This window comes from Myotis davidii, unplaced genomic scaffold (assembly GCF_000327345.1).
Source record: "Myotis davidii unplaced genomic scaffold, ASM32734v1 scaffold362, whole genome shotgun sequence".
Taxonomy (NCBI): domain Eukaryota; kingdom Metazoa; phylum Chordata; class Mammalia; order Chiroptera; family Vespertilionidae; genus Myotis; species Myotis davidii.
Window position 1 is genome coordinate 501789 of NW_006297152.1, and position 23220 is coordinate 525008.

The 23220-nt window shown below is 36.2% G+C and overlaps 1 protein-coding gene across 1 annotated transcript in view; it reads left to right on the plus strand.

Annotated features, from left to right (window-relative positions):
• RPS6KC1 (ribosomal protein S6 kinase, 52kDa, polypeptide 1) overlaps positions 1 to 23220 on the plus strand; it is a 121029-nt gene that overhangs the window by 69040 nt on the left and 28769 nt on the right. Inside the window, 2 exon segments of the mRNA XM_006772970.1 lie at positions 14399 to 14446; positions 15671 to 15803. Of these exon segments, the coding sequence (XP_006773033.1) occupies positions 14399 to 14446; positions 15671 to 15803 (181 nt within the window).

The following is a 23220-nucleotide window of genomic DNA, read 5'->3' on the forward strand; positions in this document are numbered from 1 at the left end:
TTTTTTCTTCAAAATGTCCAGGTTTCTATAGAAAATTATTGAGAAAAGACAGTCCACTGATACCAACAGTGAGATGACAGAGATGTTAGTTATCTCACAGGATTTACAAAAGCCATCATAAAAATACTTCAGAGAGCAATTGCAGACAAACATAACACAAAATAGAAAGTCTCAGCAAAGAAACAGAAGGTGTAAAGAAAAACCAAATGAAGATTTTAGAACCAAAAAATACAATAAGGGGGCCGAAAAACTCTCAATGGGCTCAATAGCAGAATGGATAGGACAGAGAAACAACAGTGCATTTGAATATAGAACAATAGAAACTACCCAATCTGAATAGAGAAATAGACTGTGGGGGAAATAAACAGAGACACAGGAACCTATGAGGCTAAAATCAGCAGTTCTAACACTCATGTCATTGGGGTTGCAGATAAAGAGGGGGAGCTAAGAAGTATTTGAAGAAATGTGGCGAGACATAATCCTACAGATTCAAGAAGTGAATCTCAAACAGGATAATACAAACAAATCCATGGCAAGGCACACATCATAGTCCAACTTCTAAAAAGTGAAGACGGGAAAATTTGAAAGCAGCAAAAGAGAAGCACTTACAGAGGAAAAATAGTTTGAATGACAGTGGATTTCTCATTAGAAGCCATCAATGCTTTAAGGATGGTACACCATTTTTTAAGTGCTGAAAACAATGGCACTGGAAAGATCCTTAACTATCCCCTCCTGGGGATCTAGTGCCAGCAGCATTTTGGGAGCTCACAGGGAGAAGGGGGATGTCCTCACCTATTCGGCCTGCAGGTTTTCATACAATGCTCCTGTTTTCAGTATAAACAGTTCCACCTTCAGCTGTCCGGTTTCTGATTCCATGTCTCTAGTCTTCTGCTGGGGAGGAGAGGGCAGCTGCGGGCTGCCTGTGCAGCGGCCTAGAGTGTGTAGACTTTTCCCCAGTCCTCTTGTTTTCAGGAGATACCTGGTACCCCTCATTTCTGGAATTCTGCAGGAAGAATTGGTTTGCCTTTTGTTGTTGTTTTCACCTGCAGACATTTGGCATCTGTTTTCTGTCTACTAAAATTTTGCCCTCTTTTTTACATCTCTCTTGTTTACAGTCACTCTACGTCTTTTAAAATCTGTTTACTGTTATTCAGTGGGGTTTCTATGGGAGATTGTGATCTATATTTAAGAGAATGTTAAATTTAACACATTATATAGTCCTCTCAGCTTCATGGCATCCATAATTTTGGTCACATGTCTTTGTTGATCTTTTTCAAGTTGTTAATTTTTTAAAATCAAATAGTACAAAGAGTCCTGTAGGTAATTTATGGCCAGAATAATTATTTCAAGTTGACCCACCACCCTCTGGGTATTGCTAGTTACATCGAACCCATCTTTCCTTCAACTGGGTTTCAAATTAAAATGTAGGCATCCCAAACTCTTTCTAAGGTAAAGATGTACACTATTTTCTTACTCCCCTTTAAAGATGTACTATTGTTTTCCTCTAGTCTTATTTTTCTCCAGTTCATCATCAACACTGCTAGAGGATAATTTATAACAATTAATTTAAAGTGATCTTTCTAAAACTAATAACCCTTTTGCTTACAATTCTTAATACCGTCACATAGTTTTTAGGGTAAAGTTTAAGCTTTTTAGCTAAGCCTATTGAGACCTTTGATTCTCAGTGTGTTTCTTCCTCCCCTTTTCCCAGACACCACAGCGTGCTCTCTGGCCACAGTCCTGTTGAACCCATCAGGTATGCAAGGCATCATGTTTAACACATGATGTCCCCCTCTGCCTGGAGTGACTTTTCCTTCTCTTCCTCACTTAATTTCTTCTCATTCTTAATTGTTGTCTTCTCTTGGAAGACTTCTTTGTTTTCTGATTTAAATATCTCTTGCTGTGTTCTTTTTTTGTTGTTAATCTTCACACGAAGATATTTTTCTATTGATTTTTAGGGAGAGTTAGAAGAGAGAGGGAGGGAAAGACAGAGAAACATCGATGTGAGAAAAATACATCTATTGGTTGCCTCCTGCCCTGACCAGAGCCTGAGTCAGGGAGGAGCCTGCAACCAAGGTACATGCCCTTGATCAGAATCAAACCCTTTGGTCTGCAGGCCGACGCTCTATCCACTGGGCCAAACAGGCTAGGGCTTTTGCTGTGTTCTTTTAATACCTTGAACTTATGTGTGATAGCATTCATCCATATTGTATGGAATTTTTTTCAGTTGCAATGTATTTTGTATTTGTATGGTAGTTTTTGACATTTCTATGCCTCCTACAGTAAGCCTTCATATCCCTCAAGTGATCAGGCATTTTTCTTCTTCTTGTTAAAAAATGAACATTTTTATTTTGGCACTGTGTTTACAGACATCTGTTAGACAGAATAGATAGTCTAAATCCTGTGCTCAAGATACATGTTTTTGGAGAATACGTCTCAACATATCAAACAGCAGCTTAGTGACTACATCTTATTTAATTTTGGATTCTTGGCATTAGCATAGAGATTTTCAAATAGCAGATACTCAATATACAAGTTTTGAAACCTTTTATTCTAATTTGCCTGCCTCCTCACCATTTCTCTGCATGTCTTTTCCATGTCTGTTTTCTCATTCATTCATTCAGCAAATATTTATTGAACTTCTGTGTGTTGGGTATTAGCCACTGGGGATATAATGGTGAATAAAAAACACACCTAATCTCTGCCCTCTCAGAGTTTATAATTGAGTGGGAAATAGAAATGAACTGACAGTTACAATACGGCATGAAAGTGCTTTGGGTGAAGGGAAAGTGTACACTAGGGTATTGTGGGAACATACAGGAGGGGCACCTAGCTCGGGCTCTCCAGAGGCTTCCTAGAATAAGCAAAGCAAGGAAAGGAGGGGTGAGTATGACTTAGGTTATAGAAGAGTGTAAAGGGGTTGCTCTCTTGCTAGCTTCTTCAGCTTTTTCAGTTCTTCCTTCTTGGCCACTTATGTTTAGTCTATTCTTCAAGACAGCTGAAAGCTTGCCTCCTCCATAACTAATACCTACCCATCTTTTCTTTCTTTGAATTAAGTTTAGCATTCAATTATGTATTATTTTCACTTGTATAATTTTAGTTGCCTTAAATATATTGTTAACTTGTCCTGAAAGGCAGGAACTATATCTTCTATTCCTTTTTATTTTCTCTGATAATGCCTAACTGAATACAGTGCTGTCCATGCAATAAGGATTCAATAAATGCTTGCTGAATAGTTGTAAAGGGAACAAAAAGAGAGACAATATATGGGTTTTAAGATTTCAAATACTCAGTGAGTCTGCACCTCAAAATATACTACACCAGCAGGATCAGAGCAAGAGGGTAGGTTGAATGGACAATTGTCAAAATGTTCCTCCACCTCCCCTTTCACCTTCTCTCACAGTGCACACCCGTAGATTGTTGGCAGAGTACTTTGTTGCAGTCAGTGAAATTGCCAGTTTGAGAATGAGCGTTGTGCCTTGTGTTACATATATGCTTTCAAATATTTTGGAATTTTTTAGAACATGAACACATTGTATTTTTATACTAAATAAATTTTCCAGGTCATCTTAAAACATTGTTCAGTTTTAATTCATAACAGAAGTTCAGCTCCATCTGCTATGAAAGTACAAAACTCATTAAAAACATTTAAAAGTAATAGCTTCCTTGCCCTCGAGGCATTTTCTTCTGAATTGCAGTCAGGCTACCTTTGACGTTGGCAACTTAGTTGGATATGTATTGATTGACTTGGAGATGTAGCCTCTGTGTCCATTATCATTAAAAGGTAGCATTTATTAACTGAGTATACACTGCGCTACTTCTGAACACTGTATAAAAACTATGTAGACATACTTGCTGCTTTTTAGGGATTTATGTTTTCAGGACCTATGAACAATTCAAGTATATTTATAGAACACACCTAGCAGCAGAATAAAACCAGGATATGAATAGACTTAGTTTGTATCAGCACTAGAGTATTAGGTTTTTTCTAGCAAATGCAAGTAAGAAGAGATCTAAAGCTAAATACAATAGACTATACTTTTAATTGAATTAATTTTCATCTAAATTCAAGTCATTAAGATTTTTAAAAATTAATTTTAGAGAGAGAGGAAGGGAGAGGGAGAGAGCGAAACATCCATCAGCTGCTTCCTGCCTGCCCCCTACCAGGGATCAAGCTTGCAACTCTGGCATGTGCCCTGAGAATCCAGCTGAGAACCATTTGGTGTCGGGCTATGCCCAACCAACTGAGTTTAACCTCTCTTTAGCATAATCTCTCTGTGGCCTTGGGCAAGTCGCTTCACAGAAACCGAAAAGATAGCCAAAATGAGAATGATGAAGGTGTAGAGAGGTAACTTTTAAAGCCTTTGGATCTGAGAAGAGGATGTTTTCCTAGCTCTTCAGCATTTCTATTTTAAACCCAATTGTTTCTGCCTTATATTCTGCCTTCTGCTATGTTTATATCGTTTTCTTACAAAGACACACCATGTCCTTTCGAAGCGGGTTTTATGAAGTAATAGGTGTATAGGCCTAGGATTTGAAAATTATACAAAATAAAATTTTCTTTTTTGGGGGGGTATGTATATAAAAGACATTTCAGTGTTGGCTTTATTGTTCACTAAATCATTAACCTCACATCCTAGTATGAGACATCATTGATATTGATGGCTTACATTTATTGACACTGACTAATAGGAATATAAGAAATTCTTAAATTCGTGTTTGTGGCTGAAATAATTACTTCTTGGGCTGTTTTTCTGGCGTATACAGGTATTTTGTATTGTTGTAGGGCAAGGCCTACATTTAGCTATTTGCCTAAAGATGAATAATGCAGAGGTTTGGCCGATTTTTAGATGGGAAGTAGAGAAACATTTTTAAAATCTCTTTTCTTTTCTGATCCTGATATTAGTCTGTCAAAGAAAACAAACTTTGCCAATCATATTTCAATGTGCTTTGGAGAAATGAAACAATGTAGGCGTTGAATTTTGAGTAAATTACTTACATTAGCAAGTTTGTTTTAGTACCATCAAAATATACTTCTTTTCCTAATCGTAGAATTCATAATATAATGTTTATAATATATCTTAGGACATATACTGTAGTAGCATTTAATCGTAGTTATCACAGTGAAAAATTATGATCGTTAAAAAGTCATCATAGTGCCCTCACCGGTTTGACTCAGTGGATAGAGTGTCAGCCTGCGGACTGAAGGGTCCCAGGTTCGATTCCGGTCAAGGGCATGTACCTTGCTTGCGGGCACATCCCCAGTAGGGAGTGTGCAGGAGGCAGCTGATTGATGTTTCTCTCCTATCGATGTTTCTAACTCTCTATCCCTCTCCCTTCCTCTATGTAAAAAATCAATAAAAATATTTTAAAAAGATCATAGGTATTATTGAATTTACTAAGTATACAAAGGTATAAATTGAGTTCACGTGGGGTACACACACACAGTACACATTGTATTATGTTATAGAAACCATCCCTGGTTGCATACAGCAGTATATGATTGCATTCCATTTAAACAGAGGACAGGACAAATGGGATTCATTGGCAGTTCTTATGGTACATGAATGCTTAATAATGCCCTAATTTTAAATTAATTAGTAACAAATTCCCTGTGGAACTTTTGAAGAACTTTAAAAAATCTGGATTTAGATTAGAATTATGCAAATTAAATGCATCTGTTGCCATTATCAAACCAAGAATAAAAAGATGCTTTTTGGCCATAACCGGTTTGGCTCAGTGGATAGAGTGTCGGCCTGCAGACTGAAGGGTTCCGGGTTCGATTCCGGTCAAGGGCATGTATCCTGGTTGAAGGCACATCCCCAGTGGGAGATGTGCAGGAGGCAGCTGATCGATGTTTCTCTCTCATCGATGTTTCTAACTATCTCTCTCTCCCTTCCTCTCTGTAAAAAATCAGTAAAACATATTTTAAAAAAAGATGCTTTTTGCATTATTTTCTAAAAATTTATTTTCCATAATGATTTTCTTTTAGCTGCATTTAAAATATTGAAGAAAAAGCAGAAAGCAAAGCACCAGCCTGGTAGCTCAGTTGGTTAGAGTATTGTCCCTAAACGCCAAGGTTGTGGGTTCATCCCCGGCCAGGCACGTGCGAGAGTCAACCAAAGAATGCATAACCAAGTGGAACAACAAATTGATGTTTCTCTCTCCCTTTCTCTCTCTCTCTCTTTCTCTCAAATTAATAAATTAAAAATGAAAAAATTTATTTAAAAAAGCAGAAAGCAAAGATGAAGGATAAGAAAATTCCATATTAGTAAATTTCTTTCAAGGTAATTATATGCCAGTTATTCAGTATCATAATTGAATATAGCCAGATTGAGATGCTCTTTTTTAAAAATATTTTAAAACACATCACAGTATTTTGTTTCTATATGAGGTATTGTGGTAAATGTGATCATTACCATAAATAAATGGTTTTTTGAATAGGCAGAAATCAGGATTTTTAATTGGCATTTTGTGGATTTTATAAAACCTCTTCTCAAAGTACATTTTCCTTTGGTAACATTTGGATTGTGGGTGTGATGGTAACAGAAAACAAGCTTTTCAAAACAAAGTGTCTTATGACTACATAAAAACATATAAATTGTTATCCATAGACAGACTGATTAAAAAAACCTTACATTTTATGTTTTATTTTACTCATTGTATACTTATTTTGAATAAAATCAGAGGGGATTTTAAATGTGACCAGATCCCCTCCCTTTTTTTAAAGAGAACAGTCATCACATTTACTTAATTTACTTAAGTAAATTCCATTAGAAGTAGTATTTCTCTTGTCTTTTTTTGTAGCCGTTGGAGTCCCCTGTGACCTTGGGTACATATTCTAAGGGTTCCTGATGTTGTGTATTTCCTGGTAGCTTGCCTGTTGCCTGCCTCTGGGTCCATCATCCCCCTTACACTGACTTAGGCAGTATTTCCTCAGTCTCTTATCTTGGGGCTTTGATGCATCTGTTCTGAAGGTGGCCACAGTGACTTTGGGTAGCAGCAGATGGCAAACCTTCAGGCTGCCACCGGCTATACTGGTGTTTAGTTGGAAAGTTAACGTTTGATGAAGAATCAGTAGTGCATATGAAAGAGCTTTCACTGCTGAAATATCTTTTAATTAAAAAATTAGCATACTAAAACCTTTGCACATGTCTGGGCATTTAAAGAAATGCAAAATTAGTTGCTTTCTTATAGATAAATTAGTTATTTACCAGCTTAGTTTTGTTGCTTGCTTTTCCTAATGTGGTTCTTTCCATGCTGTCCCTGCCCCAATTTGCCTGTAGTTAAGACGGATAAGATAATTAGCTAAACTTAAATAGGAGATTTTTTTTTTAGGAGTTAAGATGTTTGGATAAACATTTAAAGTATACTTTGAATTACGGTATTTTGAATTTAATAACGAGAAAGAAATGTGAATTTTGAGTACTATCTCGATGCATTCCTGTAGATTTGGCCTGTTGTTTCCTACCTTTGAAGATGTCTCTAAGTCAGGGCCGGAGAACATTTTTTCTGCCAAGGGCTATTTGGATAGTTATAACATCATTCAGAGGCCATACAAAATTATCAAGTTAAAAATTAGCCTGCTATATTTGGTCAAACATTTAATTAACTCACCCCTAATGCCTTGGCAGGTCCAGACCAAATGATTTCTCGGGCTGGACATTTCCCACCCTTGCTCAAAGAGATATATTTCATCTTGTTCTGAGCTGGTTGATAATTTTTTGACTGCCAGCAATCCACAAAGCATTACCCTTTTTGGATTGTTTGTTCATTTCATGATAATGTGGCATATTGAAAGTTCTAGGACAAATAAGACTCCAAAAGATCTTTTTCTGACCCCCTTAAATTCTAAGGTTACCTTTCATACTTTTCTCTACTGAAAATAGATCCTTGGAATAGTAAATGAAGATATTCTTTAGACCAGAGTTTATAGGTATCCATCTTGAATTTTACTTTTGTATTTCAATTCTCATCAGTGAAATAACTTTTGTGAACATATGACCACCAAGAACAGCTTGGTTTCATGGCATAACATGAGAGAAGTGCCTCTACACAGTCTGTTCATGCTGATGCTTTTGATGCTGCGACTTCTGATGCACTAAAGTTGGAGGCTCAATATCTTCTGCTTTTGCAGTTCCTGGGAACATTGCTAGCCTTCTGATGCCAAAGGAAGAGACAGTTAGACCCTAGTGGGGAGAATTCTTGGTATTAAAAGTCACCTTTTCCTTGTTTTCTGGTTGTTAAATTTTTAAAAGAGATATGAGAATAAGGTATGGAATTAATAATTAACAGTTTTAGAAATACATTTTGAATATGATAAGCATACAAAATGAGATGGGTATTTAGTAAATAAGTAACATTCAATTACCATCATGTGGTATTGGGGGGGAACCAAAGGTTTGTTGTTCAAAACCATTTCTACAGAAAAATAATATTACCAGCTCCGGTAATGCTGCCAAGATGAGTTTAGTTAACAACACTAAAATGGTTAAGTGTAAATGATTTTAAAAGAGAGCATAGTATGTATATCTTATTAGTCTGAAACTTTGTTGAGAAAAACTGTATTACAGTTGTGCTTGTATGTTTTCTCTGGCTTCTTTATTATTATGTGGATCGCATTCTTTTCTGGTATGTTCATTGTTGTGTGGATTCCCAGAGTTACAATTTTCACAGTTGAAGTCCAGTCAGATTGTATCTAGCAAACAAGAATAGTGCTTTGATACCATTAAGGGAAGGCTGTGTTGGTCCAAGATGGCTCTGTTGACTTTTCTTAACATTTTTCTAACATTTATGAATTGTTCTGGAGTCCTGTGAAGTAACAAGCACCAAAGTAGACATAGATATTCTCTCAAATTACTCAGTAATCTTTTTTTCTTTTCTTTTTTTAAAGCTTTTATTTAAATATATGTGTGTGTGTGTGTGTGTGTGTGTGTGTGTGTGTGTATTTTATTGATTTCATATTGATGTTTTACAGAGAGGAAGGGAGAGGGATAGAGAGTTAGAAACTAAAGGCACTGCAGCTGAAGTTATTTTTAGAGACATACAGATTTTGAATGTCAACATTTAAATATCTAAAAAGATTAAAAAATGGGTGACATAGTCTTCTGTGAAGGGAGCTCTCCATACTTCTTCACCACAATCAGTGTCTTTATGGTAGAATCTCTTTTCTCCAAATTTTTCTTCATATGCTTAAAAAATTATCATTATTTGATGCTTTTGATATGCTCCTCCACCCCTCCTGTCTTTCCAAAGGTGGAACCTAGTTAACTATTAGGCCTTCCCTATTCTAGTTAATGGAGAGACCCAGACTTCTAATCCATTGGAGCTTTTCCTACCACTGTTGTGAAGAAAGAGTGGAGGAGCCTCATTGTGTTGGTGGAATTGAAGGACAGATGATGCTAATCCTTATGGGATAAGTTGTCTGCTTTTTTCCCCAGTGAGGAGCAGTCCTTTTAGATACTACTACAGGCAAAGATGGAGTAATCTCTTCTATTAGACCGTATGCTAATATAGTGCTGATAAGTAAGTGTGAAAAATGAAAGGGAAATACATTAATTGTATTCTCTCAATAAGGTATGCTATCTAAGATAATTATTTCATGACAGTTTTAGTTATAGTACTTGTTTTATTATGAAATAAGAGATGGGTTTAGGAGCCTTTTATTGGAAAGACAATTGTATCAAATTAGTACCAAATTAGATTTTTGTCTTTATAAAGGTGAGCAAACCCATGAGCAGTTTTTAAATTGATGTGTTCTATGCTACAAATGAACAAATTCTGTTTGAGGGTTAAAGAAGCTATTATTTTGTCCTTTATGCTGACAGCTTCATTACAGATTGGCCTACTATTGGCATTAAAAAAATGTTTGGCTCCTTATGATCTTTGTGCATGCAACTATAATATTAATGCAGCACCACAGCACTGTTCATTAAGAAATGACTTTAAATGAGGTTGAAGCGTGTACATTTGGAAAGATACAGATGTTAAATGCAGTCATTTCTCTTTGTATACCAGCCGTATGGCTAATAATTTCCAAGTGGCTAAAGCTCTTGTTAGCAAGGGTGCTGGTGTGTTAAGAATGGCTCTATAAATAACTTTAAGAACTGAAGTTGAAGGTGCTTCTTTTAAAGACTATTGTTAACTAAACATTATTGCCAAACAGATGGAAAGCATTCGCTGGCCTGATGTTTTTAGGTCTAATTATATTATCACCAGCCCTGTACGGCTCAGTTGAAGAGGTGTATCCAGAGGCCAATTTATAATCATTTAGCCAACACCTGTTTGGGAGAAATTGACAGTCAAAGGGCACATTTTAAAAAAACCACATATGTTCTTGTGTTTATGGCCTCAATGTGAACGTTGTCCAGCTGCAGACAAACTTGGTAGGAGAAGAAAGTAAATGTAAACAAAGCCGCACTTCCCAGGCATGTTTATCGGTCTTCATTTGGCCTTTTTATCTGATCCACTTCATGCTTCATGGCTAAGTGAGACGGCAAAGAGAATACCACTTCTGATTTATGTGCATAGAGGCAGTTTAGTCAATTCGGAAGCTTCTGGTAGGAGAAAGAAGTTCTTTCCTTTGTACAGCTTCCATACCTTTTACCTAGTGAAACATTTCCATTTCATAGAGATGTATCTTGTTTAAGTAGGACTGGCATTCTGGTGAGTGGCTTAAAGGAGTCACAACTTGATACAAAAACAAATGAGATCTGAGGACCTGATGTCTTCACAGGCTCACTTTCTTTTTTGCAGAGAAAGGGCAGGGCCCTGTGCCGCCTTTTGCTCTCATGATATGTTACTTTAACTGTCAAGGTTCAAGTTCTTTGAATGTGTTTCCATGCAGTGGAAGATTGGTGCAGAAGGTAGCTCAAAGGGAAATTATGGGGAGAATAGGTCTATCCTCCGAAAATAGTTTCAACCTGATGATCCTACCAACTCTTTCATTTTAATGTTTTTCCTGTTGATATATTTTTGTATTAAAAGATTTATATATGTCACCTCCATTTTCTTATCACCCATTATTAAATCAGAGGAGTCTGGCTCCTATCTCCACCAGTTCTCACTGCATAATGCAATATTTGTTAATAAGTTACCAGTGGCTTTAGATTCCCTAGGCAGTAATCCCTTCTCCCTTTCAGTCTTCGTGGCTTCTAGATGCTTACACTAATTGAAAGCATTTTCTTTCCTTGACATGGTTTTATTGTTTTTAAACCTCTACATTTTCTGGTTTTCTTTGTACCTTTCTCACTACAATTTTGGTGGTTATTGTCTATACTAGAGGCCCGGTGCACAAAATCGTGCACGGGTGGGGTCCCTTGGCCTGGCTGGTGATTGGGGCGGATTGGGGCCAGCTGGCCAGGGGTAGGAACTGTGGGAGATTGGCCAGCCACGGGAGGTTGGCTGTGGGAGCGCACTGACCACCAGGAGGCAGCTCCTGCATTGAGTGTCTGCCCCCTGACGGTCAGTGCACATCATCGCTACCAGCAGGTCATCCGGTCGTAATGGTTGCTTAGGCTTTTATATATATAGATATTCTCAATATAACAACTATGTATGACATAGAATTTAGACAAAACTAGTATAGCTTAGCAATTAAAAAAGAAGAACCCTGTAGCCAGACTGCTAGGGTTTAAATTTCACCTTTACCATTTCTTAAATTCTTGAGCATGAGCAACTGTAACATTGGTTAAAGTGTATCTACCTCATTGGATTGTTGAGTGCATTACATGATTTAATTCTTTAAAACCCAAATATAGTGCCTAGGATAAAGTAAGCATTTTTTTTTTTTAGTGGGGCATGTTCTCCTGCCTTTAGCTATTGTCTTTATGGAGAATGCTCAAATACTAGAATAAACCTTTAGTTTCAATTTATTTTCTAAGCTTCATTCTGATATTGCCGTCTACCTTCCATACTTTTATACCTGAATTTATTCACTTTGAACATTTATTATGGGAGACACATAGGTCGGAGGAGACATCATTTCTGCCCTATACAGCTTTCTGTTGCTGCCATAACAAAGTATTACAAACTTAGCAGCTTAAAACAGCTGAATTTATTGTCACATGGGATAGATGTCTGACGTATGTCATGTTGGGCTAAACTCAAGGTGCTGGCAGGGCTGTGTTCCTCACTGGAGACACTGGGGAAAACATCTTTGGTGACCATTATTCTTCTTTCAACATGCTGATACAAACCTTAAATTGGGAGAGAGACAAGTAAGCATAAAACCAAACTGAAGGATTAGAAATGCTATATAGAAGTTGGTAACGTATACAGGGTGAGAACAAAGGAAGTAAAGACTGTTACTGAGAGACATTTGAAAAGATGAGCATTGTTTGGTAAGTGGATGGGAGAACATTTAAGGGAGAAGAAGCAATAATAGTGATAGCAGTAATAATAACAACTGGCTATACCAGTACTTTTACAGGATTATCTCTCACTGAAATTTTCACATACGATAGACACCATTATTATCTACCATTATAGCTCCTACAGATGAAGCTGTAATGTCTTCACAGGTAGAGTGGAAATGGTAAAATTGTCACATTGGGTAGTTAAAAGAATTAACATTGATTACACATGGTTAAAGCACAGCACATAGTAAACACTTAAAACCTGGTAAGTGAAGGACAGTAGAGGATGGATAAGGAAATAGGAGGTGGAATTGACTGTCTTAGTCACTGGTTATGAAGGTAGGGGGCAGGGGATTTATAGTGACTTAAGGAACTATTTGGTTTGGGGTGGTTCTGTGGATGGTGGTATTATTCAGTTTTATAGGAGGAGAAACAGGGTTTGGTTTTGTTTTTAGTGGGGACAGGGCTTTGGGAAAGAAAGGGATGAGCTCAGGAGATATCTGTGGGAATATTCAATTGGAATTAAATGGAGACCTACATAAGTATATCAGGCACTCAGAAGAGAGGTCAAAGATGATGTCACTATTACTTCAAATTCATCATATCGAAAATGGAATTTACCATCTTCTCAAATTGCTGTCTCATCCTAACTCGCCAATTTTTCTTCTGACCACCAATTTTTTTTCATCCTTGACTCCCAGTGCTCTGGAGTTGAGGGGGAAAAAGTCCCTGTTTACAGTGCTTGCTGATTTCTGTGGTGTAAGTACTCCTGTCACAGCCCATTTCAGATGGTGGCTGCTTTGGTGCTACAACGTGGGGTTGAATTGCTGCAGCAGAGACCTCCCGCATGGGCCTGCAAAGCTAAAATATTTGCTATCTGTCTCTTTATAGAAAAAGTTGGTCAATCTCTGGTTATTTATTTGATAATAAAATATTAAAATGGTAGGACAATTTTGTATCTCTCTTAGCTCCTTCCATCTATCAAGAGGGTGGGGAGTCGGGAGTTTGAGTGGCAGTGTGTGCTCTCATGAGGGGTCTTGAGATCATCTTTTGGACTTAGGTCTTTTATCTGAATGAGAGGAGTGACATGATCTACTTCTGTTTTAAAAAGAAAACCCTGCCTGCTATTTAGAGAACAGACCAAGGGCAGCAAAGATGGAAGCAGAGAGATCTGCTGGGAAGGCAGTTGTTCTAATCCAGGTGTGTCTTTGGATTAGGGAAATAGCCATGAAGTGGTGAGGCACTTCAGTTCTAGGTACATTTTGAAGATAAGGCTAACAGAATTTGCTGATGGAAAAAGAGGAGTTAGGACAGTGATGGCAAACCTTTTGAGCTCGGTGTGTCAGCATTTTGAAAAACCCTAACTTAACTCTGGTGCTGTGTCACATATAGAAATTTTTGGATATTTGCAACCATAGTAAAACAAAGATGTATATTTTTGATATTTATTTTATATATTCAAATGCCATTTAACAAAGAAAAAGCAACCAAAAAAATGAGTTTGCGTGTCACCTCTGACACGCGTTATAGGTTCGCCATCACTGAGTTAGGGTGAGTCCAGGATGGAGAAGGGGGACCATAAGGATGCCTCAGGCTGGAGCTTGAGTTATTGAGATCACATTAGAATAGCAAGTGGCTACGTAAGGGGCTTTAGGGAGAAAGTCGAGATTTCGGCAATTACTATAAAAGTTTTTTGTTTTTTTACTTCTTAACTACTGTTTCATGAGAAAAAATTCTAAAGTAATGTCTAAAATAATTTTTCATTCACTTTTAAGAAATATATTTTAAAGTAAATCTAGGAAACACTAATGTTTCTAAAATACGGCATTTTTAGAAAGAAAACAGTAATAAAACCTTTAGGTAAGACTACTTTAATCCTGTGATTTGGTGCCTTAACAACAAAAAAAAATCTATTCAGAAGTTAATCTTTTGTGGAATCAATTTAGCACTTTTCCCCAAACCCTTAAAGTGTAGTTTTAAAAAGTTATGAGTTAATGTTGCATTGTATTGTGAATAAATTATTACTCATATTTTTTATATAGGTTTTACTTGTAATGGACACAAGGACAGAACAGACCTTCATTTTAAAAGTAAGTAGAATTTGTATGTTTATTTATTTAATTTTTTAAGTAATTTTAAAGTTTTATTTATATGTTTAATGATCTTGAAATTTATTTTCAAATTGTGCTCTGAAAGAAAAAAAATACTGTTTTCCTGGGTGTTTGAATGTTCTATTTGGAATGTTCATTTATATTTGTGATGATCTGTATTTATTTTATCTTTTGTCCTTCCATCGCATACATTTAACAAGCATTTTGGGTAATAGAGTATGGAGGAAATAATTTGGATAAGTTGACTCATTTCATGTTGTTTAAATGTATAATGTACAGTTTAAATTCACCTCTAATACTTCCTGTATAATTTGTAGAGACCCTATACCATTTAACCTATGATTATGATTAAGTGCTGACATTTTACCTTAAAGTCTTTATAACAAATATTTGGGAAAGTGTTATCTACATCCCTGGCCTTCTTTTATATTTTTGTTTTGATTCTCTATATAACTCCATTTGTAACTAAATGAATAAGGAAGGAAAATCCTCTCAGTTTTAAAATTTCTAAATTGTATTTGAAATGGATTGTGACAGTACATATTCTACAAATATCCCAATTTAAGCATTTCCACTGCATCCAGAATTAATCAATTTCATATTAATTTTATATTTCTTTTTTTGATGCATGGCAGTAGATCACATTGACGTATACTGAAACAAATTTCTTTTTATGAATATATTTTATCACTGGCATTTCCCCAGATTTTTAAACCAAGGTATGACACTAGAAACTACACACACCTGTTCCTTTGGAGAAAACTAAAATAATCTTTGTGCTTTTTTGGAATAGAACTTTAAAATTGCCTGTTTAATCTAGGAATACCTTTTGTGTCTCAGGAATTCGACTTGATCTCACAATGTCTACTGCTTTAAAGATATACACAAGTAAATAAAACTTAAGAAAAGGTCATAGAGAAATAACTGTGTGTGATCCTGATGACTTAGTTCGAGAGCATCTCTAATAAAAACACTGACCCACATAATTGATTTTAATGGCAGCTTTGTGGCATCTTCTGTTCTCTGGATTCTCGCCAGATGCCATCAGCAGAGCCTCCAGGGACTGAGGGGCATAGAGCAGCAGATGAGTGGTTTCTCTGAAGCCCAGAGTAACTCGGATAGATTAGTTTGGTTGATAAACACAGAGCACAGCAGGCTCCAAAGGTAACTGAGGGTACAACTGACCTTTTTGTTCTCTGTCAGGGTCTAAGGAAAAGCAGTGAATATAGCAGGAACAGAAAGACCATCATCCCCCGCTGTGTGCCCAACATGGTGTGTCTGCACAAGTACATCATTTCTGAGGAGTCGGTATTTCTTGTGCTGCAGCATGCAGAAGGTTGGTTTCTGCTTTAAATTTTTTTGGAGCCAGGAATGTCACCTATTTAGTTTTTTGGTTTTTAGAATGTCCATCTGTCATTACACGAACGGATAAAACATATGAAACACACGTAAGAAGCTGTTGCCTTCTTCCTCTGCCTTTCCGGCCTACTTTGAGTTGGGAGGGGAAATGAAAACCCAGGTGAGCAGCAGATTTCATTGGAGCTACAGGATCGTTCTGCTGATATACTTAACTCCTTGCTTTCTCCTAGACTTGATCTGATAGGATGAAAATGTGTGCTAAGAGAGCCAGGTTTAATTGTACAGATTTTATTTTGTTCTCTTATTCTCTGCTAGAAGGATACATTAATGTTAGATGACTAAAATAAAAAGCATCCCCTGAAGAATTAATTAATTACCTCCCTTTTTAGAAGGCCTGGTATTTGCTTGACATTTGACATGACCTAGTTATTCTAATCTGGGTTTTTGCGAATACAGCCATTGGCATCACATATGGAGACAAAACAGAGAGAAGCACACTACTCTACCTTCAAACTCTTTGTGAAATTTCAGCTCTGAGTAGAGGGAACAGGTGGCAAAAAGACTATGTTTTGATTTGTTTTTGCCCTTTAGTGCCTGAATTAAAATTTTTTTTTTCTTAAAAATAACTGAATACAGCATATAAATATAAATCCACAGTATAAATACTGCCTTTTGGCTTTTAAGAGGTGTTCTTTAAAATGGTGAAAATACTACATTTTCTGTATTTCATGAAGGTGTTGTTATTATTTTTACATTACTGAGAATAGGGAACTATTGTGCTTTATTAATAGGCATAATATTTGAATTTAATGCATTTTCCCAGGAAAATGAGTGATTGCTTTGCAGAATGAGGTTTCTTCTGATAACTAATGCAAGATTTTTGATGGCAGTAAACTATTAATACTGTTTATTATGAAGTATAGCACAAGATAACTACAGATGGAGGGAAGACCTCCATATGTAGTACTTAATAGGAAATTCAGAAGGGGCTTCATGGTCTCTCAGGTATTAAGAGAGTTAATTGCGTGTGTGAATTGGATAACTAATTCACCTTTGTTCAGACATTATAGACAGCTTTTATCTGAGGATACCAGTGCATTACAGACATTATTGAATTAGAGGTCATGCCATCTGATAGTGGAATACAACCACCTCTGGTGTGGAACAAAAATAACTTGTGCAGTAATAATCCATAATAATTTAGAACAAGGTCAGTAGGATGAATGTAATTATAGTCAATGTTCTATTACCCAGGGTGGATTATTCATGTTGGAGATTATCTGTGGCAAATTTGTAATCCTATTTTACCCCTGCTATTTACAACTTCCTCTTCCTGTTCTTCTCTTGCTTCTTCAACTCATACTTCAGTTTTTCTTCGGCCATTTTCTCACCTTCCCTTCTACTCTAAAGCTGATATTTCAACTGAAGTTATTGCAGTATTATAGAAAGCCTTTATAATCTGAATTAAAGACATAGACATAATAGTTTTCAAATTTTCCACTATTTTCGATTATCTTTACCAAGTCTATTTTCCTTTGTTGTTGACCATATCTGAATTTGAATGGTCACATGACCATAGAATTTGTCTTGGATTATGTAAACACTAGAGGCCCGGTGCACAAAATTTGTGTACTCGTGTGTGTGTGTGTGTGTGTGTGTGTGTGTGTGTGTGTTCCCCTCAGCCCGGCCTGTGCCCTCTCGTAGTCCAAGAGCCCTTGTGGGATGTCCGACTGCTGGCTTAGGTCCCTTAGCTGGCAGTTGGACATCTTTAGCACTGCTGTGGAGGTGGGAGAGGCTCCTGCCACCGCAGCTGCACTCGCCAGTTATGAGCCCAGCTTCTGGCTGAGCACACTGATCACCAGGGCGCAGCTCCTGCGTTGGGCATCTGCTCCTGGTGGTCACTGCACGTCATAGTGACTGGTCGTTTGGTCAACTTGCATATTAGCCTTTTATTGTATAGGATTTAGGGGTAGGGAATCTCTTTTTACTGTGTTTCTTAGGTGTCTATTGTTTAATTTTAAGAAGATTTTATAATGCAAAAATATCAAATTATAGTACAAATGGGGACTCTGGATTCATTTAACATCCAACAGATTTATTGAGTATGTTTAGGTGAACAAAACAAGAAAAGAGCCTATCCCTTTGAAACTTACATTCTTCTTGTGAAGAGTCAAACAGAAAAACTAAAAGTATGAGAATATTAGATAATAGTAAGGACTATACTTTTTATTTTTTATCTGTTGATTTCAGAGAGGAAGGGAATGGGAGAGAGAGATAGAAACATCAATGATGAGAGAGAATCACTGACTGGCTGCCTGCAAGACCCCCCATTGGGGATCGAGCCCACAACTGAGGCAAATGTCCTGACTGGGCATCAAACTGTGACCTCCTGGTTTGTAGGTCGATCCTCAATCATTGGGCCACACTGGCTGGGCAATACCATATTAATCTTTAACAGAGAGATCCAGTAGATAAGGACTGGGGGACTATTTTAGATTAGGTAGTCAGGGAAGTCCAGGTGACATTTAAGAATTCTGAATGACAAAAGAAGTAACCATTTGGATGGAAGGGGGAATCACATTCCAGGTACAGCATCAGTGAAAGAAACTGAAGGCAAAAACAAACTTGAAATGTTTGAGGAAAAGAAAGGAGGTCATTGGTTGTAGTGTAGTAGGTGAGGGTAATAGTGGAATATGGGAGAAGCAGGCAGGAGACTTCTATGACAGAGTAAGGAAGTGCATTGGGAAACATTGGACATTTGAAGCAGTGTTCAGAACAGATTTACATTAAGAAAATGTAAAAAAAAATCACTCTGGCTGTTGTGTGGGGAATGGATTGTAGAAAGATAAGACAAGAAGCAGTGAGAAGGCTAATAGAGTAGTCTCAGGCAAGAAATTATGATGGCATGGCCTTCTAGCCTACTAGCAGAGATACTTAAGAGTCCATGGCATCTGTAATAAAATAAATTTTGGGACAGAAAAATCTATGGCAATTTCTTGGATTTGGCTTGAGCAATCAAGTGAACTAGATGATGGACTGTGTGCTACCTTTTACATATTTGTGGTACTTTCTTTGTTATCTCTGTGAATTAGGAAGTTGTGCATATAGCATACAAATGTCACTTTCATATACTGGCTAACTGTTACTGAAAAAGTAAATGAGCAGTTGTTTTTTCATAATATGAATATTTGAATATTTATGATTTGTGGCTTTAGTTTCCCTCTGCTTACAAAAAACTGTTCATAATTCACATTAGTCTCTTTGACTTATTTTCTTTCATTCAGTCAGAAACGTATTGCATGCTTACTGGGATACAGTCTTAGTTCTAAAATAGATGAAGACTGCCCACATGGAACTTATATTATAAAAGCCAGACAGACAGTAAACAAATACTTAAGTAAATATATGTCAGGTGGAGATAAATAAAGGAAGGGAATGCCAAAAGGGCGAGGTAGGGGTTGCTATTTTATATAGAGTGGTCCCTTTAGTAAGAAGGGATATTTGGCCAGTAACTTGAAGGAGGTGAGAGGGGGAGCAGTGTGGATACGTGAGGGAACATTATCCTGGCAAGAGAGAATAGTACGTAAGCTTGGAGGCAAGAGTGTGCACTGAGTGTACAAGAATCAGGAGTGTCATTGTGGTGGAAGCAGAATGGGAAGAGTGGCAGGAAATGAGCCTAGCAAGATGGGGAGGCAGGTGGGCAGATCCTGTGTAGTCTTGTAGGCCACTTTAAGAACTTGATTTTTATTATAGTTATTGGGGGGCATTGTGGCAAGATGGGGATCACTGTGGCTGCTTTGTAGAAAATAGAATATAGAAGAACAAAGGCAAAAGCAGACCAGTTTGGAAGTTGTTGCAGCAATCCAGGTGAAAATGATGGGGGGTTGGACAAAATGTTAATGGTGGAGGTGGTGAGAAGTAATTATTAGATTCCAAATATATTTTGAGGATAGAACTGACATGATTCTACCTTGCATGACTACAGGGTTTTGGCTCAAATAACTGAAAGAATGGAGTTTCCATTTACTGAGATGGGAAAGCTGGGGGAGAGGCAGATGTAGAGGGAGCAATTAGAGATTTAGTTTGGACATGTGAGTGTGAGATGCTTATTAAATCTAGGTGGTATGGAGTAGGCAGTTGGCTATACCAGATGAGATTTTAGGAGAGAGATTTAAAATGCTCGTTTCTGTTAATGAATCTCTTACTTTGACTCTAAGGAAGAAAAAGTGGGAAAATAATTGTATTCAATAAAGGCCATGAGTGTTATTGAGACTTTTTAAGTTCCTAAGATTATGGATTAAATCATATTCATAATACATATTCCAGCATTTAGCAGAATGCTTAGAATATGGAAGGTGCTCAGTGTATAATTGTTGAATACTGAGTCAGAGGAAAAATGAAATGACTAGGTTAGAAGAAAATGATTGGAAAAGCTTTTGAATGTGCACCAAATAGATGGGAGATGAGAAGTAATTTCTACCCAAGTTATTTGGGGATCCAAGGAGTGAAATTATTATCTTTTTATTAACTAGTTTAAAAATTTATAAAACTAATATGTAAAGAAATTAATTTGAACTATGTAGGAGTATACAAAGTAAAATTAAAACTCTCCCTCCCTATTCACTTTAATGCCAAGTTTCATTCTCTAGAAATAGGAGGAAATTTCATGTGTGTATAAACGTATACTCCGTACCTGTCTGCTTAAAAAACAACACATAAATGAATCTTAAATACTGTTTTGTAGCTTATCCCTCTCCCCCCATCTTAACAATGTGTCTTGGACAGCTTTCCTTTTCAGTGTATATAGGTCTGTAGTATAGTGTAATGCTTAAAAACAAGGATTCTGGAGCCAGTTCACCATTTACTAGTTGTATGACTTTGGAAAAGTTACTTAACATTTTTGTGCCTATGTTTCTCTATCTATAAAATAGGGGTGATAATAATTACCTACCTCAATAAGACTGATGTGAGGATTACATAGTTGATATGCGTAAAGTACTTAGAACAGGGCCTGGTACATGGTAAACACTATATAAATATTTGTAAGTATTGTTCTAACTTTTTTGAATAGATACAAAGTATTTGGTAGTATAGATTTACCATAATTTATTTAATTACCCCCTGTTAATTGGTATTTAAATTGTTTCTAGTGCTTTTACTGATATATCTTTGTTTTTTGAGAACTATTTTTAGGAGAAATTCCTTTCAGTAGAGTTGCTGGGTCAAAAAATGATTTTGATCATTGGTCGAGCAATATTTTATCATACATATTAATTTAAAGTTCTAATTTTAGTCAAGCAAATTTAAATTTAACAAATTTCTTTGCTATCTTGCAAAAAAAACCCCAAAACCCCAATAGATTAAAATTGATGAGATACAAAGAGTTTTAATTAAACCTTTTAAAATACTATTTTCATAGCTTAAAATAGCTAATATCTACTATTTTATATGCTTCAATGGGGCTTAGAAAGGTGTCATTTCGATTCCTAAAGTGTTAAAAAGCGTAAATATGTTTGGTATTTCTATTTTGTGGTTTAGGATTTTTTTAAGTTTAATATTTTTAATGTTGCAACAGTAAGATTGACTTCGTGTATGTTAGTCTGTTGAATCTGATCTTATCTCTATAGAAAATAAAGCCCAATCAGTTTTTGTGGGCGAGAAACTTCAGTAGGAATAATGTGTTCTTGTAAATTACATGATTTTCATGATCTCGTAATTTAAAAAAGTATGTGATAGGTCCAACGTGTTTGTTTCTGTAGCTCCAGATTGAGCATTAAATTTAAGTGGGCATCTAGGAAAGGATGGAGAAGAGCTAAAACAGTTTATATTTTGCTTAAACATGCGGAGTTTTTATAATATAATTTGGATACTTGTTTAGGCTAAGAACAAATTCCATAAGTGCCAGCAAATACATTTAGAAATTTTACTTAATAATGAAAGAATAGAAATTAAATAAGATGCCGTATTTCATCAGCCAAATTGGTAAACTTGCTAATATCCAATATAAGCAAGTTGCTATAAAGATGGCACCAATGCACATTGCTTGTAGGAGTAGGTCCTGGGGATAACAGCACATATCAGAAGTATTAAAAATATTGATCTAGTACTTTCATTTCTGGGACTCTGTTTTGATGAAATAATCAGAGATGCCAAGTATTTGTATGTAAAAGTATATATTATTTTAATTCTAATAGCAAAAGCTGGAGTAACGTAAGTGTTCATTGATAGATCATGATACCTGTCACATGTGCTCTATAGCCTTCAAGTTCATATTCTCATGAAAATTAGAAAATGTTTATGAAATGATGTTAGTCATGAATAAAATGACTGAAAACAAATGTACTAATAGTTAATAGTGATTATGGATAATTTATATATTCTGAATTTTTTGTTTTCCTTGTTCTTTTATTTATTTGAAAATTTTAAACAATAGAACCATATATTTATTTTAAAATAGGAAGATTATATGATCAAAAATAATGACATTATTAATACAGGGTGTTTTGGGACCTTTTTCCTTGAGAGGGTTTCAAAAATTTGTAAAAGATATTATCTTCTTATAAGCCACTCTAATACCTATTATTTTATATGCTAGACAGAATTCTCTCCCTGTAGTTATAAAGGCCCTGGAGTCTGGTAAAAGAGATAATAAAAGCATAAAAGTATTATTAATATGAAATAGAATGTTGTATAGAGGATAGAGAGATTATAGGCGTTGTATCCAATGAGGAGATATAAAAAAGAATGGTGAAATAAAACAAATTCTGAAGGACCTTCAAGAATGAGTGCGATTTTGACAAGCAGATATTGGGGAAACTAGTAGGAAAGAAACTTCTGAGTGGTAGGTATAGTTTGAACGAAAGCCCAGCATGGTTATATGTGAATTTTGAATTCAGATGAATTTTGCAGTGAGTTGAGGGAGAGGATTAACTTATGGGTTGATACTGTATTACTGAGGGTTTCAAATATTTTTATGGAGTTGGTACATCATTCAGTAGGTGGAGGGGATTTGGGTTCTTGAATGGAAAAATAACATCATAAGATCTGTGCTAAATTGGAAGCAGTTATGGTAGCAATTAAGTTGTAGCTACAACTTTATTCCAGAAACACACAGTGGTCAAAGGAATTAAAAGAAGAGGAAGACTGTGAGAAACATTATGGGTAGGTCCTATAGGACTTGGAAAATTATAGAGAAAAAAAGGAAAAGAATCCAAGTTTGGTCCAAAGCTTTTCTGACAGAATGGCTCAGAAGTCAGAAAGAGGAAGTGATTTGGGGGGCAAAAATAAAGAATTTGAGCACCTTGAATTTTAGATTTCAGCAGCTCACCAGGTGGAATTGGCCTAAGAATGAATGAATTTTTTTCCTGGAACTTTAGTACATGCTATTTCCTGCT